Source organism: Pseudoliparis swirei, chromosome 3, assembly GCF_029220125.1.
Source record: "Pseudoliparis swirei isolate HS2019 ecotype Mariana Trench chromosome 3, NWPU_hadal_v1, whole genome shotgun sequence".
NCBI classification, from domain to species: domain Eukaryota; kingdom Metazoa; phylum Chordata; class Actinopteri; order Perciformes; family Liparidae; genus Pseudoliparis; species Pseudoliparis swirei.
The window spans coordinates 5,333,346-5,351,628 of NC_079390.1; the positions used below are offsets into that span (position 1 = coordinate 5,333,346).

At 43.7% G+C, this 18,283-nt stretch overlaps 1 protein-coding gene across 2 annotated transcripts in view; it reads left to right on the forward strand.

Moving 5' to 3' along the window:
* Window positions 1-18,283, forward strand: part of LOC130213423 (protocadherin-16-like) — a 96,971-nt gene that overhangs the window by 15,283 nt on the left and 63,405 nt on the right. For both annotated transcript variants that reach the window (XM_056445044.1, XM_056445054.1), the window contains exons 3-4: window positions 88-285; window positions 447-1,220. In XM_056445044.1, the coding sequence (XP_056301019.1) occupies window positions 88-285; window positions 447-1,220 (972 nt within the window). The remainder of the gene's footprint in view (window positions 1-87; window positions 286-446; window positions 1,221-18,283) is intronic.

Sequence of the window (18,283 nt, forward strand, 5' to 3'; positions counted from 1 at the left end):
GTCGATACATCAAGAACAGTTCTTTTGTCTGCACATCCACATGGTCCAGGGTCCTTTTAATTTCAAAGACTTTCCTTATCTTTTCAGGTGTTTGCAATAGATGAGGATGAGGGCGATAATGGTCTGGTTCTTTATGAAATCAACCGCCGTCAGAGTGACCCCGATCGCTGCTTCGTCATGGACATCAAGTCCGGGGTCATAACTCTGAATAGGCCCTTGGATTATGAACTCAAAAGGGTTCATGAACTGGTGGTCCAGGCCAGGGATAACGCCAGCCAGCCCGAGGTAATTGCATTCTGATTACTAATAACAGCATAAAGTACCGTTAATTTAATGATCACAGGTCATATGTTTCACACATATATGTTTATTGTGACGAGGAGGTTTGTCCTATTTTCTGTGTTCGCGAAAAATAAAAGTAACACGAATATTGCACAATTCCTCAGGTGACCAACGCATTCGTGACCATTCACGTCCGTGACTACAACGACAACCAGCCCACCATGACCATCATTTTCCTCAGTGAGGACGGCTCTCCGAGGATCTCCGAAGGGGCCCAGACGGGCCAGTACGTAGCTCGAATATCTGTGACGGACCCAGACTACGGAGAGTATGCCAACGTGAATGTGTCCCTTGAGGGGGGTGATGGGAAGTTTGCTCTCACAACCAAGGACAGCATCATCTACCTGATCTATGTGGACCAGGTCTTGGATCGAGAGGAACGGGATTCTTATGACCTCAGAGTCATGGCCACAGACTCCGGCACACCTCCTCTCAGGGCGGAGTCATCGTTCACCATTCAGGTGACCGACGTCAACGACAACCCCCCTCTTTTCGACCAGCAGGCCTACAGACAGACTATTCCCGAGGTCGTCTATCCCGGCTCCTTTGTCCTCCAAGTAACTGCCAGGGACAAGGACCAGGGCCCCAATGGGGACGTACGCTATACCCTCCTCAAGGGCAAGAACTCTCACTCTGATTGGTTTTCCATCGACAAGGTCACCGGAATCATTACCACGGCCACGGCTCTGGACTTCGAATCAGAACCGGCGCCGAGCGTGACCGTCGTTGCGACAGATAACGGGCGCCCGCCGTTGTCTTCCACAGCGAAGGTGGACATTGTGCTGCAGGATGTGAACGACAACACGCCTGTGTTCCCGAGTAACTTCTACAACGCCTCCATCAAGGAGAACACCCCGGCTGGGACCTGCTTCTTAGAGGTAAGAGGCCACCCTCAACACGTTTTCTCTCTTTCCCTCTCAATGTTGTTATCCAGCTCTGTTCTTCTTTCATTTGGAGAAGACCTGCCTGCAGCCAAAATCAAGTATTCGCTGCCTCCTTTGTCCTCTCATCTCTTTATTCACTCTCTCTCTTTACACACACCCTCCCCCGTAAGCTCTCTCTGATTACTCCCCTGGCAAAGGTCTGATTTATACGTTCATGCAAATGAAAATCAAAGTCATATCTGAATGAAAAGCAGTCTCAGAGATGTATTTCAGAAAAGCATGTTTTGCACATCAAAAAATTGAGAAGAGAGGAGAAGAGAAACAAAAGTCCACAGTCCTTCTGTTTTAATTTAAGGTTAAAAATGATTTATGGGAGAAAAAAGAAATAGAGAGAGAGAGAGAGAGAGAGAGAGGCCAGGGAGGCAGACTTCACCTGCATTCCTGAATCTACTGTGAGGAGATTTACTCTGTGCTGGCATGTCCTTTCTCTCACCTCCTACGGTTGCTGTGGTAACCAAGCCATCAGCGCAGCACGATCCCTCGGTATCCTGCGGCCGTCTTGCTTTTATCTTGATTCTAGCAGGTTTTTTCTACGCATAAGGAGGACCTCTCTCTTGAGAAATGGAAGAAAGGATGATGGCTGTTTGTCTTCCAGCAGGGTCTTAACATGGCATCAGGCGCTGTTTGGACCAGCTGTTTTTTTTTTCCCAGGTTGTTTTTACCCGTCTGCTGCAAAGCGGATGACATTTGAGCATTTCTTCGCCTCATTGCCTGCTGCTAAAACCTAAACATGCAGTGGCTCTAATAACACGTTTCGGACCCCTAATCATCAATTAGATAAATACCGGTATAGTTCCTGTACCCTGTATTTGGAAAGGGTAACTAATTGGTATTCTGTGGTAACTTTCTTATGGGCCTGTTAGGGAAGTAAGTAAGGGGATGTAACAAAGAGGAGTAACAATGTGACATGCTAATTAATTGAAAAGAAAAAAGAGAGATAGAATAACCTTGGGAAGGGGTGGGAAATTTAAAAAGCAACACGGAGCAATAAACAGCCTCAACGTAATTTATTTCCAATTTGTCTTTGCAATCCCAGATACAGGCTGTCCGTTGCTGAATAATTAAACCCTGTGATTTGCTCCTAATTAGGCGGCTTTGTTGAATTATTGTATCCCTTAACCAACTAATTGAAACCCCTGAACCTCAATAACACTTCAACTGTTCGTCGTTTCTTTAATCCTAGCCTGCAGTTATTCTGGCAGTAGGTGCAGGCGTTACCCCACACCAGACACCACAGGTGGTTTTGATGCCAAAGTGAGTGAATAAGACTCGAGTTGCTCATTCCGGCACGTTCCAGGCAAGAGTCCACCTACAGGGGCTTCGATTTGCATAGATAATAGTCGTGAGAGTAAACCTTTTTTCCCTTGGCCGATGAAATATGTGGCCACTCACGCAAATGATGTTATATCTGACATCGTACTCTAATGGATGATGTTCCAGATATGTTCTGTATTTTCTCATCTTGCCTGCCAACCAACTGTCTAGATTGCGGAGCATTTGGTTTTTTACTCCGTCAAGAAAGTGACAAAGTGAAGAATTGGGTCAGCTGGTCCAGTCGACCCAGTTTACATTTTTGTGTGATGTTATTTGGCACCGGCAATCAAGTTGTGAGGTTTCGTCACGTTCCCTACAGAGTCGAGGCAAAGGCAGAGCGTTCTGAGAATTGAACCAATATTTACAATAGATAACAATCACATCGCTGTTTGACTTTAGGAATGATTATCCTGGGCTGGCTGGCTCGGTTTGGATTTGTGTATAAATAGGGGGAAATCCGAAAATGGTTAATATCTAAAAATGGAAATATGAGTGGGACACATAAGGTAAGCTAATCTTCAGTAAACTCTCTTTATCTTCTCTCACACTATATCAATTTCTGTTTTTGTTACTTATTTGCTCAGTTTCTCTTTTTTAAAATATTTTCCTCATGATGTCTCCTTTGATTTTCCACTCATACGTATGAGCAGCAACGGTGTGGAGGAAGTTCCTTATCAGCTGGGCTCCTAAAGTAATCTGTAATGTGCTGCACTGTTTATGTAGCCGCCACACAAAGGAGTTATTTATTTCTTGGTTTCCCTGCTTTCCTCTTCCCCCGCTTCCTTAAAGTGTTTCCCAGGCAGGAGAGGTTATGGTACCTCAGTGTTGTGTGTGTGTGTGTGTGTGTGTGTGTGTGTGTGTGTGTGTGCACATCCATCTGATTTAGGTTCATATCCTGAGAAGGTAAGGGTCATGAGAACAGTGGGATTTGTTGCTGCTAAGGAAAAGTGACAAGCATAAATAAGTGAAGCATTTTAAACTCTTATTCAAATGCAAATGTTACTGGAATGGTCAGATCTGTGTGGGGCCTTTTGTCATGCCCCTGAGTTGTTCTTTTTCTCTTGCACAATTTGGGAAATTTTATAATATATCACAGTATTTTACTCCTTGCATAGTTTCTGTCAAATCCAATGACACGCTCACATCTAGCATCGCTTCACGCTGCCACTGCTGAGCCTCAAATGCAGATATCAACAGACGAGCTGCAAGCTATAAAACACATTGATTAATGAAATAACAATCGTGCGAATTAAATAAAAGGACAAATTAAATAGTTGAGGATTAGATATCACAACAGAAAGAGAATGTTTTCATGCGTGTATCTACACGTGAGCATTCCTGTACGTCATATCTGTGTTTGTGTATACTTGTATACCGCGTTGGAAGCCGGTTACTCGCGTTCAGCAGGTGGCGCGTCTCCCCTGGGACGCGAACCATGTGGTTTCCTGGTCAAGCCTGTGAAACAACACTCAATCGTCTCAACAGAGGCACACATGTGCTCAGCTGGGAGATGCACAAACATGAAGAGGAAAGCTTTGCTATAACATCACAATGCTACCTGCACTGCTTGTTGGGAGAGCAATGTTCAGAATCAGTAAGAAATAAGGCAGTGAATCTAGGTGAAGGATGATTAAAACCTTGAAGCAATGCCCGAGGCCCATTGAGGGTACACATATCTGTAGCCTAGATAGACATATGGAGGCTGCACTTGTCTTTACGGCCCGCAGTACAACATGCTGGACTAACATATTGCACTTATATGTACATTCTTGTTAGCACTGGAGGTTCAACTTATCCTTAAAGGAACATGAATATGCCCCTGATTATAATATAGCTGGCAAATAAAGTGACTAATGCAAGAGTTGTAAGGGAGTATCAACCTGTACTGTGCTGAGATTAAACATCTCTCTTGTTCTGCCTGTTTTGTGATATACATGCCTAAATGGTGCCTAATATTTCTAGACTGAAATAATATCGGCATTATAATTATTATAACTATGAGGATTTTTTAGTTGCCTATTTTGTGGACACCTACTTGGTGTCCTACGCACAGCGTGTAGTGCGCTATTGGAGCGGCGGCGCTGGTCGTAGTTTATAGCATGCCGCACAAACAACAATGAACTAGTGGAGGCGGCAAGGTGCTCAGTGTTGCCAGATTGGAAATGGTGAAGTATCGTACCAAAGGCTCAAAATGGTTGTATTTGGAGGGTAATTATCGTGTATCTGGCAACCCTGAGATCGGTCGACCAATGACTGTTCTCTATACTGTCAGAGCTCACCAAGAAGGTGGAACGTAAGGGAGATACCATTTCCAAAACGTGTAAGGGGTAAATATTAGTTTGTGAAAACCCAGAGAAACACAAATATCCGACGAAGAAAAATCCCGGACGTTTTTGGAATCCCTGCCGGACACATTTTTTTGGTCTCAAAAGCAGGACATGTCCGGGGAAAACCGGATGTCTGGTCACCCAAATTAACCTGCTGGAAATTCACTTTGGTCACTGCCTTGTGTACATATTTTGTTTCCTATGTATACTTAGTATTTTAGTATTTAGTATTGTTATTGTGTTTTATTTTTATCTTTTATTAATGCTCTAATGTGCACCCGCTGCTGTGATCCTGAAATTTCCCCACAGTGGGACTAATAAAGAAATATCTAATCTAATCTAATCTAATCCAAAATAGAAATGGTGCAACCTCTATGGAGCATAGATGTTCTCAGTAAATGTGATTACTATCTTACTATTAAATTAAGCCTGTCCACAGCAAATTTCTTCGAAAATCTGTATATTTGAGCTGCTTTGCCATTCACCAAACAGCTTTTCAAGAGGACGTGTTCACCTTATGGGTGTCGATTTCATTCTCACCAGCCAAATGTGACCAAATCTTGCTCTACATGAAATGTTTTTGACAGACAGACATATCATCTCACCTACGGAGCAGACCTTGTGGTATAGTAGGCAGGTAGACACAAGAACACGCGAGTGTGAGTGGAGTGTCAAGGCCGACTGATATAGAGCAAAAACATATTGGGTGAGGAGGTTTCTTTTGACAGGTGGACTTAGTCCTCCTGAACTTCCCGCTAAACCACTTGAACAAACACGGCACGTCTGCCTGTCAAAGCAATCAGCAGTTGTGGTCTGAAGTCCGAAAGTCTGGAACCCCGTGGCTAAAGTCTCTACGGCTCTATAAGGAAATACTAATCATGTTTAAAACATACACACACATGCGTGCACACTGAGACTAAAGACATTCGATGAAGCAATGGACCCAGAGACATTTGGTAACACACTGAAAACAGGAAGGTGTTGAAGGTTGGAGGATTCGGTGGACCAGCTGGCAAAGGCGAATGGAGTGCGTTGGTTTGGTCGTGTGCTGAAGAGGGATGGGGATCATGTCCCGGGAAAAGCGTTGGAGTTTAAAGTAAATGAACCGAGGACACGTGGACGACCGAAGGAGACATGGAAGAGACAAGGTGGAGGAGGAGAGTCGGAGATGGAGAGACGGGGTTAGAGAGATTGCTGCGAGAGTGAGGTGAAACCGGCCAACCCCCCATTTTTTGGGGACAAACCCTGTTTAGAACTGGATGAAGAAGAAGAAGAGAAGAAGAAGTCTCCTTCTTAACCCTCCTGTTACCTTTCGGGTCGATTTTACCCCATTCAATGTTTAATGTCGGTGTTCTTCGGGGTCAATTTGACTCCAGGCTGTTTTTCACTGTGTCAAACATATAAGAAATATCAACTTTTTTATATATTTAAAGGGCTATTTAGGTAGTCAACAAACAAACATAAAGTACCTCACACTTAAACTTGGGAAACAATATTAATTCTAATAATTTTCTGGAGGTTTTAATTGCTGGGGTCAAATTGACCCCAAGGGTAAAATATGTCAGTAAATATAAAGGTAACAGGAGGGTTAAACATTGTATGGGGTCAAATTGACCCTAAGGTAACAGGAGGGTTAAGCTTCTTGTAACAGCAGACCAGTGAATCTGACCCCTGAAACCCCCAAAAAACCGAGAGCCAGACCAAACCAGAGCGTCCATTCAGAGCGTTCACGCTCCCCCGGAGCCCAGACTCACAATACACACACTATAGTTTTTATTAAGCTTGAAAATCCGACAAGGGGGCGGGGGAGGGGCGGCAATTACTTTGATTGTCCGTTTGATGTCTTCCTTCGATGCTCGTGGCAGCTGTGCTTTAATGTTGAAACTTTATCTCGTGCGTTTTAATTAATCTGTCAGTGTGTTTCATTTGCTGAGCATCAATGGAACAACCGGCTGCAGGTCGGAGAGATCGCTCGTCAACACGTGCCCCCGGTGGCATCTGGTGATCAGCGCCGACGAATACTTTGGTTCAGACGCACCGGCCAGATCCAAAACGCCGTCTCGTGAATGGTTTCATGCCGTAAACAGCTGGCCGGTGTTCTGACACACTTACTCCGTCTCTCTGGTTCTGTATTTTTTTTTCTTTCTGTCTCCGTCTCACACACACTCTCTCCCACCGGCTCACACACTCTCTCAGCTGCCGGCCGAGTTGACAGGATGTGTGCGCTGAGGGATCAGGTTGGTGTGTGTCTGCCATGCGAACTATTCTCATAACTTCCATCAACAACTGACTGTGGATTCGTCACCTGTTTGTCACTGGAAGCTCAGACGACAATCCATCTTGGGTTTTTTTTTCTACGCTCATGTGCGAATAAACCTCCGACGTAATGAGGCGGGCTTTATTTGTTCACTGGACGACGTGAATGGCTGTCTTGAAAGAGCAGTTGCTCTGGTGTTTTTTAGAAATATCTAGACTGCAATCCTTGAGATCTTCTCTATATGAACGCCTACGCTAACAGAATGAGTAGAGATCGCAACGGTGCTCTGGTCGATCAGTTGGATGGTCTGTCAAATTGATTATTGGATGGATTTCCATGACATTTTTTTGGGGGATTGCAATAGTCCCTATAGAGCAGGGGCGTCAAACTCATTTTCACCGTGGGCCGTAGCGGCATCATGGCCGCCCTCAGAGGATTGTAACTGAAACATATAAATTATAAACATATAAACTCCTCCGCAACATATTGTGAAATAACTCTCTTTGCATTTGATTATTGTTTATTTGAGTGTAGAAATGTTGTACATAAGAAACGTCTCTAATATTCTAACATAAATCCATTTTATTTGAAAACCTTAAAAATAAAAGCACAGGATATTTTTTCGTAACTTTTTTTAAGAAAAGGTGATTCAAGTTGTCAGGGGCCACAGAAAATGATGTGGCGGGCCGGATTTGGCCCGCGGGCCTTGTGTTTGACACCTGTGCTAGCATAGAGGATAAATCCACCTAACTTTGAAGATCCCCAGACCTTTGCTGCCAAATACCTCCAAATGATGTAATGTGTGTCTACTGATAATTAGAAAACTCTATAATCCTAATAACTAAGAGGGTAACATTTATTTAGAGAAGGCACCCGTCATGAACCCTGTTTTTTTTGGAACAGCATTGTTCGGCTCTTTGATGTGTGTTGGATTCTGGCTCAAGTTGAATAAATCCTTCTTTTGTCTTTCTTTTTCCCCTCAGAAGCATGAAGTTTGGTTTCATATCACTAGCTGTTGGCATGTGCTGTGTTTTAACCCTATCAGAGTGCTCAGTGGAGTGTGATCTGTCTGGCCGATGCCTCCGTGGAGAGAATGGCCTCACGCCTCATTAAGCCCAATACTCCGTACCATATGGCAACGAGGGCTTTTCTTCTCTCGCTCTCTTTCTTTCCCGTCTCTCTCTCGAGTCTGAGTCTTTATTCCATTTATTCATCTCATCTGTTAGTGAGTATCTCAATTTCCATTCTTTCTTTTCTTTTTTTCTTAACTTCTTTACCTCATGACTCATGGGCTTTTACCATGATGGCTCCTGTACTGGTTTCAACTTAATCTTTTGCCTATTTTAAAGGAATCAATCTTCCTTCAGCGAGTGAGACTCAAGGATGGAAAGAGTTTCTTTCTTTGGGTCTCTGTACGCATCAGTGGACCATTTTAAAGAGAGGCATTTCAACACTACACAATTAATTAAGTTCATGCATCAGATTTACTTCTCATGGGACTTTTACTCACTCTACTTTTATTATTTCTCACATTCTAACCGTGACATACTGAAATTGCTTCTTTTGTTCAATCGAGTATTCACAAGCCAACTATTCTATTTAGGAAAATCCTCAATTAATCATCTACACTGACATAACCAAGTGGACATTATTGGCTCCCCTCCGCAAGATGAAAGAAGAGATCCTGAATATCAACAAATCCCTGTCCACAAAAATTAAACCATTTTAAAAAAGTGTCATGAAGACACATTTTAAAAACTATTTATTGCATAAACAGACACGGTGGACACCTTCAGCTTCAGTGTGAACACATTGGAGATCGCTCCTCACGGGAACACTCTGATATCAAACAGCTGCAGGCACAAGATCCCCCATCTACCACACGCACACATACACACACACACACACACGACACATGTCTATCTCTCTCTTCCAGCTCTCCTGCGCTGCTTTCGCCTTAGTGTTTCTTTTCAAACGTATCTCCTGACTGGGCCACCATTTTGTCATCTCTCATCCCTTATTGCCTCCCACTCCGACACTGGAGCTTGAGAGTGAAAGGAACAAATTCACACACACACACACACACAGACACACACACACGAGCTGCACGAGTCATCAGCAGGCGATCCTTTCGGACCCGCCGCAGTTCATCCGGTCACACTAATCTAATTAATGGCGCCCTGAGTTGGTGTAAATTAGCATGCTTCCTGAGTTTCTCTCGACTGCATTGGCTTTGGGAGGGGCTCTTCGGTTTGGGACAGCAGGTGGTCGATACGTTAGGGGTGAAGGGCGGTACAAGCAGTTGTTTCCCAGTGTATCAGATTCTGTCATTTCTCCTTTACGTGTTGGATTTGAAGTCGCAGTTGGGTGTGACCAAGACATTTCCCTTTGAGGCCGTGGCATAAAAAGATGAATGTTTCAAGTCATTAAAAAAAAAATGTTTCTTGTTTTTTTGTGCTACTTGAGGAGATGGCTCGTCCCCGTGGTTGTCAGCGCCGTTATCCGGCTGATTCTGCTCCTGTTCTGTGTGTCCCAGATCTCTCCAATGCTATTTATTTTCATCTCAGGGGGTCAAAGACTGTGCAGCTCCAGATATTTGTTTTCTCAAATGCATCATCCATTTAATCACGTCACTTCTCCTCTTCGACTTCCTCCTCACCTCAGAAACTGCTGAGAGAAGTCGAGAGGGAAACATTCGTATTCTAGATCTAGAGCGTTGCATTCGCTTTGCCAAGATACGCAGTGTTTTTTTGGTTCTTTATTAATGGCACCAACTTACAAAAAAAGCATTTTATATGGTCTGCATCACGCTTCTCGCTTTCTTTACATCTCCCAGATGCATTTCTATCATGCGTGCCCCGTCATATTGTCTTTTCCGCGCACTCCAGCTTTAATAAGGATAGTTCTCACCATGAGTTGTCTATTAAAGGTTTGAGCAGCACCAGAAAGAATGAAAGAAAGTTTCCACTCCCAAGGAGGATTTTCTTTTAATGAGAATCTAAGAGAATCTCCTACTTATGTCTGCCCACTCTGCCCTCCGTCAATCCCCATTCTCTCCTTGTTATTTCTGTCTGGTTTTCACTGAGCTGTTACGGTTTCCCGGCCTGACGTGATGCGTTTAACTGTAAATAGATATTCAGCACATTTGTAATTAAACAACTTTGCGAAGACGGTTCATGAATCCAAATAAATGCATGTGCAGAGAAGAACGGGATGAAACACGTGAGCTTTAGCGATAAAAAACCCACAAAAAATACTTTTTTTCTCCATTGTGGGTCATTGTGCATGTGTGTGTGTGTGTGTGTGTGTGTGGTGGCTGGCTGCGGACCGGGTTGGACGGACTACAGGAGTGGAAATAACTTTACTGTTTGCACGGGCGACTGCTGCGATTCGTTTCATTAAACTGTACAAACCTTGAGCCGCAAGGGCCACGGGTCACGATTAACGACAACGTGATGACAACGGATGGAAAGGTGATCAGGAAAAGGGGGTTCAAAATATTGCAATAGACAATCATCCGTCACAAATATCAATAGATTTCAAACTCCCGTCTCTTTCCTTCAGACTGTGTAGCCTTCTGGACTCGGTGAACTCCTCCATGCAGGATAAGCAGAATACTAATTTAATAAGCAGTCTTGAGACGAGGAATACACTTTTTCCATTTAAAATGACCACCTAACTGAGTGTGGGTTGGACTCTTTCGAAGCCGCGCTTAATGCAGTCTCGTCTATAATTTCTATATTTGGGCCAAAGTCTATAATTTCAGCACAAATAGCTCTGATATTCCTTTGAATGAACACCCGCTGCAATAAAAGGAAAGCTCCATTGACATTGAGAATAATAATGTACCTATTAATACATGCCTGTGAGTTTAATTCAATTATTTCTCTAACCTCTTGAGTTTAAACTTTCTTGGTGTGCGGCTTTCTCTGGACATTCAAATATTCACCTTCAGGCAACTTTCAGCTGCCTTCATGGTGGTCCATCTTTTTTCTGACCAACCATACTGTATTTCCTTAAGTTAGGGAAAAAGGGGGATTCTTCATCTTTCCTATCGCTGTGCCTTTCAGTATCCCAACCCTGCAATTTGGTCAAAGCTCTTGTCAGAACTATGACAGAATTTTTTTAATTTTTTGATCGCAGCGTGTCTTGCAGTCAGGTCATGCAAGGTGCTCGTGTCGGAGTCGTGTAAGGACTCCTAAAGGAATCTCTCTGACGTGAAACAGTAGTCGCTCTGTGTTTTTTTAACCTTACACTGAGTACATTCACAGGCATTTGGCCCGTGTCATAGGTGTTGGCTGAGGTTATGTAAATCATCTGATTTGGCCTGTGTTCTGTCTTGCTGTTGCAAGTGATTTAACTTTGAGACTAAGGATGTGTCAGATTTAATGTCAATTTAGGAGGGCCAATATTTCTAGGTGCATGTGGCCCAAATTGTGGTTTCGGATCAGATTTACTGCGGACTAACAAACCCTGGTGCACAGTGTGCCGTTTAGGAAGCTCTTTATACTACTTGGAGTAAATCTCTTGGTTTTGAAACAACAGAATTCGGCAATAAAAGTGCTACCAAGTGATGTTCTCAAGTCAAAGTGCACAGCCACGAGAAAGACAAGCAGAAGAGTTGTACATCACATAAACACTTGACAGATATATATATATATATAAATATATATATACACTACCGTTCAAAAGTTTGGGGTCACTTAGAAATGTCTTTCTTTTTCAAAGAAAAGCACTGTTTTTTCAATAAAGATAACATTAATCAAAAATACACACTATACATTGTTAATGTGGTAAATGACTATTCTAGGTGGAAACGTCTGGTTTCTAATGAAATATCTCCAGAGGTGTATAGAGGCCCATTTCCATCAACTATCACTCCAGTGTTCTAATGGTACATTGTGTTTGCTAATCGCCTTAGAAGACTAATGTCTGATTAGAAAACCCTTGTGCAATTATGTTAGCACAGCTGAAAACAGTTATGCTGGTGATATAAGCTATACAACTGGCCTTCCTTTGAGCTTGAAGTTTGAAGAACAAAATTAATACTTCAAATATTAATCATTATTTCTAACCTTGTCAATGTCTTGACTATATTTTCTATTCAATTTTCAATTCATTTGATAAATAAAAGTGAGTTTTCATGGAAGACACGAAATTGTCTGGATGACCCCAAACTTTTGAACGGTAGTGTATATATATATAAATAAATAAAAAAATATATATAAATATATATATATATAAATATATTTATATATATAAATATATATATAAATATATAAATATATATATATATAAATAAATATCTATATCTATTGCTGTCACCAGTTCTATTCTGGATTTTTGGAGCGATCACACACTCGGCTCTTTATTGCTTCAGGAAGAGACAACCAGAGGGAGTTGCACCAGCAGCCATCTCTGAATGTCAACATCTGGTGTTATATCTGCTGTCACTCACCACCGCCGAATGTTTTCACATCATGGCTCAGCAGAGCGAGACTGGTGTGGAAAGTGTGAGCAGTCGGTCGGCGGCGACATTAAATGGGAGACATCTTTTATTGCATCTGATATCCTACTCCGTTTTTATACAGAGGAGAGGAATCATGTTTTGGGGCTTCATGTATTAACAAGGAAGGTTTCCCAAGGAAGGTTTTCTTACTGATTCATCTGAAATACATTTTCACAACACAGATTAAACCTCATCAATAGATAGATAGATAATCCACAAACTACAGGCACATCACAAGTCATGTAACTAAAAAAAGACCAATTAAATAGGCCATGTCAAATAAACACTGCTTGCTTTATAGAATTCATGTACACACACACACACACACACACACAAAACCTTCCACTACTTCACATGGAGCATTGGAATACGTTAGTGAGGTTTTTGAATGGCAATTGAGGAAAGCAATGGCTACAGTTGAATGAAGTGCGGTATCTTTTGAATGGTGTGTGTGTGTGTGTGTGTGGTAGAACGATTGTAAACAGAGACAGGCCGTAGTTGTGTTTGTGTCTGCTAATGATCGTACAAGCCATGTCAGCCTGGATTGTTAATGGAGGAGCCGTGTTGTGCTGGGGTTGTCCGACTCCTTCTAAGGGAATATCAATTTAGAAAAAAACACACTAGCGCTTTCTGATGTCGTCAAGTGGTTTTCACTCAACGCAAACGCACATGCAAACACACACACACACACACACACACACACACACACACACACACACACACACACACACACACACACACACACACACACACACACACACACTGGTTAATTCCTACGGCACTTGAGGTCTGTTGAGAGTATTGTGTGCCCCCCCCCCCCTCCCCCCACCCCCCTAGGGGACGATTATAGGAGAGCTGCTTGATTGCAAGAATCTTGGAGAGCCGGATCCGCCGCTCTAATACCGGATACGAGAGCTGATGTGAATCCACGGAATTGGTATGTTCCTCTCTCCGCGCAGCCGTGGTTTCTTATCTAAAGAATGGTGCTTTCAGGTCGCGCAGATGGAGAAACTGGGATCACAGGAAGTGCAGAACAGATGATACTGCTTAGTTTGTGAACAACGTGTAATGCTATGTACACGAAACACGCGATGCAGTAATGAAGCATGCAGCGACGGTAATGAAGTGCACGATGTTGGCTGATCACTATCGTGCACTGCGGTTGTTTTTATTTGCATTGTGGCACCGTTTATTTTGCAATACATTTGAATATCAAAATGTTATTTAATTATTTATTATTATCAGATTTTTTTCAGCTTTTACCTTCTGTTGCTATGTTTGGAAAGAATAAGAAATAAACTTTGAACGGCAGACGCAACAATTATTTTCATCAAGAATTCTCCTTTTTGATGTTTTCTTTGGCCCTCTTGACTCAGGTTAAGGGTAAATACAAACATTAAACAAGACACTGGTTAGTTTTGTTTTGTTTGTTTGTGATTTTATTGCAATTGTAATATACAAGTAATTTCCGTGTGATAGTGACTACAACAGACGAGCAATGACATCAGAGTACCATGTTGATGCTCCTGTCGTTAAATACAGTCTGTTCACTCACAGCAACATCACAATACGTCTCTAATGAAGAGATGAATATGTGGATGATTTCTAAAGACATGAAGAGCTCTGGAAAGATCAGGACTCTGCACATTTTAGACAGCGAGGGATTTTAAAAAAATATATCTGTGATGAAAGGCGCAGAGCATGTGGTGTGAAAGAGTGAATGCAGGATGCAGCTGAGGTGCTGATGGTTACCATGACAATGAGAGACGGGGAAGGGGTGGGGGGGGGGGTCAGGGGAGGTGGGGCCGAGCCAATTCATCACGGCTTACTTGTGTGTGTGTGTGTGTGTGTGTGTTTTTTGGTGACTTCACCTCTATCTGTCCGAGCGCGCCCTTGAAACAGGCTATTTCTCTCCTTGACACTTTGCCTGCACACACATTAACACGTATTGTAAAAAAAAAGAAAAGAGAAGAGCAGTGCATCGGAGAGTGAGATGGGGAGGAGACAGACAGACAGACGGCAGACAGGCTGCCAGAAGACAGGCAGCCAGAAGACTAGTGCTGCAGGTCAGATGTTCACAGCGTTTTCCAGACAGAGTTAAAGATGACCAATATTTCCTTCACGTCTTCTTTTTCTGACGATTTCTTTTTCTGACATGCAGACTGAGAATGGGATCCCCGAATGCCACAAGGATGCACGAGCAATGCTATTCATTAGATGATAATGGCTCCAATGAGGGCACTCTGTCTGTCTTTGCAAATGAGAACGCCCTGAAGAATGCAGATTGGACTGTGTGTGTGTGTGTGTGTCTGCAGGGGAGTAATCTTCCATCCAGAGGTATTTTTCATTGCTGTCACGGGGAGAGTGGGGTCATGTTATTGTAACTGGGCACAGAGAGGAGCAGGCGGACAGTCTTCATATGAACACTCACCCACGTGAAGGATGATCACCGTTGCGTCACACACATAGCATGTGTATGCGTGCATGTATGTGAGGGGGGGGGGGGGAAGCGAGACGGCTTTTCAAAGGGTTGGAGCCATCGTTCAGCGGTAGCCATGGTAACGGGATTCTCAGAACCCACATAGAGGGTAGAGAGAGGAGGAGGAAGCAGAAGGCAGGGGGGAAGGGGGGGGGGGGGGGGAGCAGAGGGAATTACGGAGAGAGGTGTTGCCGATGATGTAGATCTGCGCCTCATAGAGCCAACGCTCAATACAGTTTGCGTGTTCTGGTCACGTGACACATCCGAGTGAAAAAAAAAAAGAAGAGCTTTAAAAATATTTCTTACAAATGTGTCAGAGACAAATAACAGACGCACACAATCGCTACACACTACCTACTGCAAAGTCTGAATTGATGATGCTTGGGTCATATCTAAGTTACATACGGATAAAGACTCCAGATTCAAGCAGCACACAGAGTTACATGTAATTACACCTTTTTTTAACAGCTCCCATAATCCCCTTTAAGTAAGTTGGTCTTTTTAGGCCAAAACCCATATAAAGTTATTTATATACCTCATAGGAAACAACATAATTTCATGCACATTTGCAGGACAGATAAGTGCATGTGTGTGTGTAAGCTCTCAGCTTGCTTTCCCCAACACCTAAACTGTGACTCACTTAATGTGAGGTTCACCATCCTCAGCCAGCTGGAAAGAGACACCATGTGCGGCTTTTATTTGCATCACCTTTAAATCCCTGTGGTCTGCGGCTGCTTTGAGGTAAACTGAGGTAATGCTTAACCCACAACTGTAAATACTCGCATGCATGAGCCGTCGACTGGCACGGCAGCGGCGTTCGCCTCCAGGTTTGAATTAGCAGTCCGTTCTGTTCTTGCTTGCCTTTTTTTTTTTTTTCACGACTTCTTTTCTTTTTTTCTCTCGCTTATCTAAACCGACGGTTTAGGTTTTCGCTTCGTCTTTTTAGGCTCCTGCGTCCAAAATACTTCCCCCCCCCCCCCCCCCACCCTTTCTGTCTCTTTCGATCCATGGGAGACGACTCCGGACGAACACACACACACACACACACTTACTTACACACACGGTGTACACAGCCTCCGACTGCGGCTCTAAATGGAGCCCTTTGTTTTCTTAATTGTCAAATTAAACATGTCACTCTGTTTGAATGGGACACACATACGCCAGCTGCCACCTCACCCCATTGAGAAATGGGGGGGGGGGCGGTTAGCCCGTCATTAAAGACACGCGCCCCTTCCCCACTTGAACATGCTTCACACACACACACACACACACACACATATGTGCGTGCACAAACAGGACAATGAGGAGAGGACGAGGGAACAAGTCGGTGCAATCTTTTGTCTGTCACAGAGTGCGGCCGGATGGACGACCCCTCATCTGGGAACAATCAGCTCACAGGCTGCTTCAGTCTCTTGCCTTTGTGTGTGTGTGTGTGTGTGTGTGTGTGTGTGTGTTTTAGCATGTGTAGTGTCCAAGAGCATCTATATGTTACGACCAGCGATCTGTACGAGTGTGTTGTTCTGTGTGTGTGTGTCTCTGTGTGTGTTTCTAATCCCAGAGTGCCACTAGAAAAGCCCCATCCATCCCGGCCCTGTCTGAGAAAATATGAAGGAGGAGTAAGGAGGGACCTGCCTTTAAAATGGAAAACTACAAGAGTGGTGTGGGGGGGCACTTTCTCCTTCTCCTTTTTTCCCCCTTCTTCTTCTTCTTTCTGCGGGTGATTATTCTTTTATATTTATTTGCCCAGCAGACGTCTCGCTCTCAGTCCAATCAAACATCCTTCCATTTCTACACATTAGTCCGGCCCTTTTTTCTTCCAGCTGCCGCTTCCCTCCGAGCCGAGTCGATGTGAACTCTCGGGGCGTCGTCCGGGCCGCCCCGCGGCTACACACAATGCACACCTATATCTCACGCCGCGGGGGGCAAATTCTCCTGCTTGTTCCTTGATGAATGCTCCACGATGTTTTGTGGAGGAAGGATCATTTAGCTTCATTAATGTCCTCCCGCCGCACAGGGCCCCAAAGACGCGGAATTAAAGCTCGGATTCAGAGCCGCCTTTATTGGTTTAGGATTCAATAGAGCGAGGACTTGAACCTTGACTTGGGAGTCCAATCAGTGCCTCATTTAGCATTTCTGAGGCAGGTGTGGGTTCTCTTTCGGAAAGATTTAGCAGGGAGTTAACCCAAATAATGAAAATAAATCGTAGAATCTGGCAAAGGTGATTAGTCAAAGAGCTTAAGCCACGTCCGTCAGTTCGATTTACATTTATTCTGAAACAAAAACAGGTTGTCCTATTTTTGGAAGAAAAAGCTTTTCTTCTTCTCCTCACCGCCCTCCTTCACATAATCTCTTCTGGGTTTCAGTCGTGGCTCCAAAAGGCCGACCACTGTGGAATAACGTGATCTGGCTTCTTCTTCTTCTTCTTCCCGGTGATTTAGAGGACTGCAGTCAGGTCCACATTCTCACAGGGTTCGGTTTGATGAATAAGCCTCCTTCTGGCACAGCGCTCTGAGTGTATTTGTGAGCTTTGCTTCTCTCTCTTTCGACTTACATCAGCGACGCATGATATACACCAGAGAGCATTTGGCTGAAGTCCTAAATGAGATACATTGAGTCGCCAGGGTAACAGTAAAAAAAAAAAAAGTACGCGCAAAGTCTCTTCGGTGCCGGGCAAAAGGTTAAACCCTGATCCACTCTTAGTTGGAAATGTAACTTTGAGCTTTTAAAATATTCAATCTAAGATAAAAAAACAAAGAAAAAAGCACAAACGCTTCCCTATTAAAAAGGATAAAGAGGATCGTGAGACGAAAATTGAGACGGACAGGCGTGCAGGTGGACTGGCGAACAAGCTCATATTCCGCCACGCACACGATTTCACAGTCTCTCCGTCTCAATATCTTTGGTGAACGAGGTTAACGCGATGTCGGTGGTCTGACTGGGGTTAGCATTAATGCTGAGTGTTGCGTTAATGCTGCGGCGTTTCACTGTGCCTACTGCAACACACACACACACACACGCTTACACGAGCACACACACACACTCACACTGAGCATCCAACGGGGATCTACAGCCAAAATAGAGGAGAGCTGTGCAATTATACACCTCATAAAT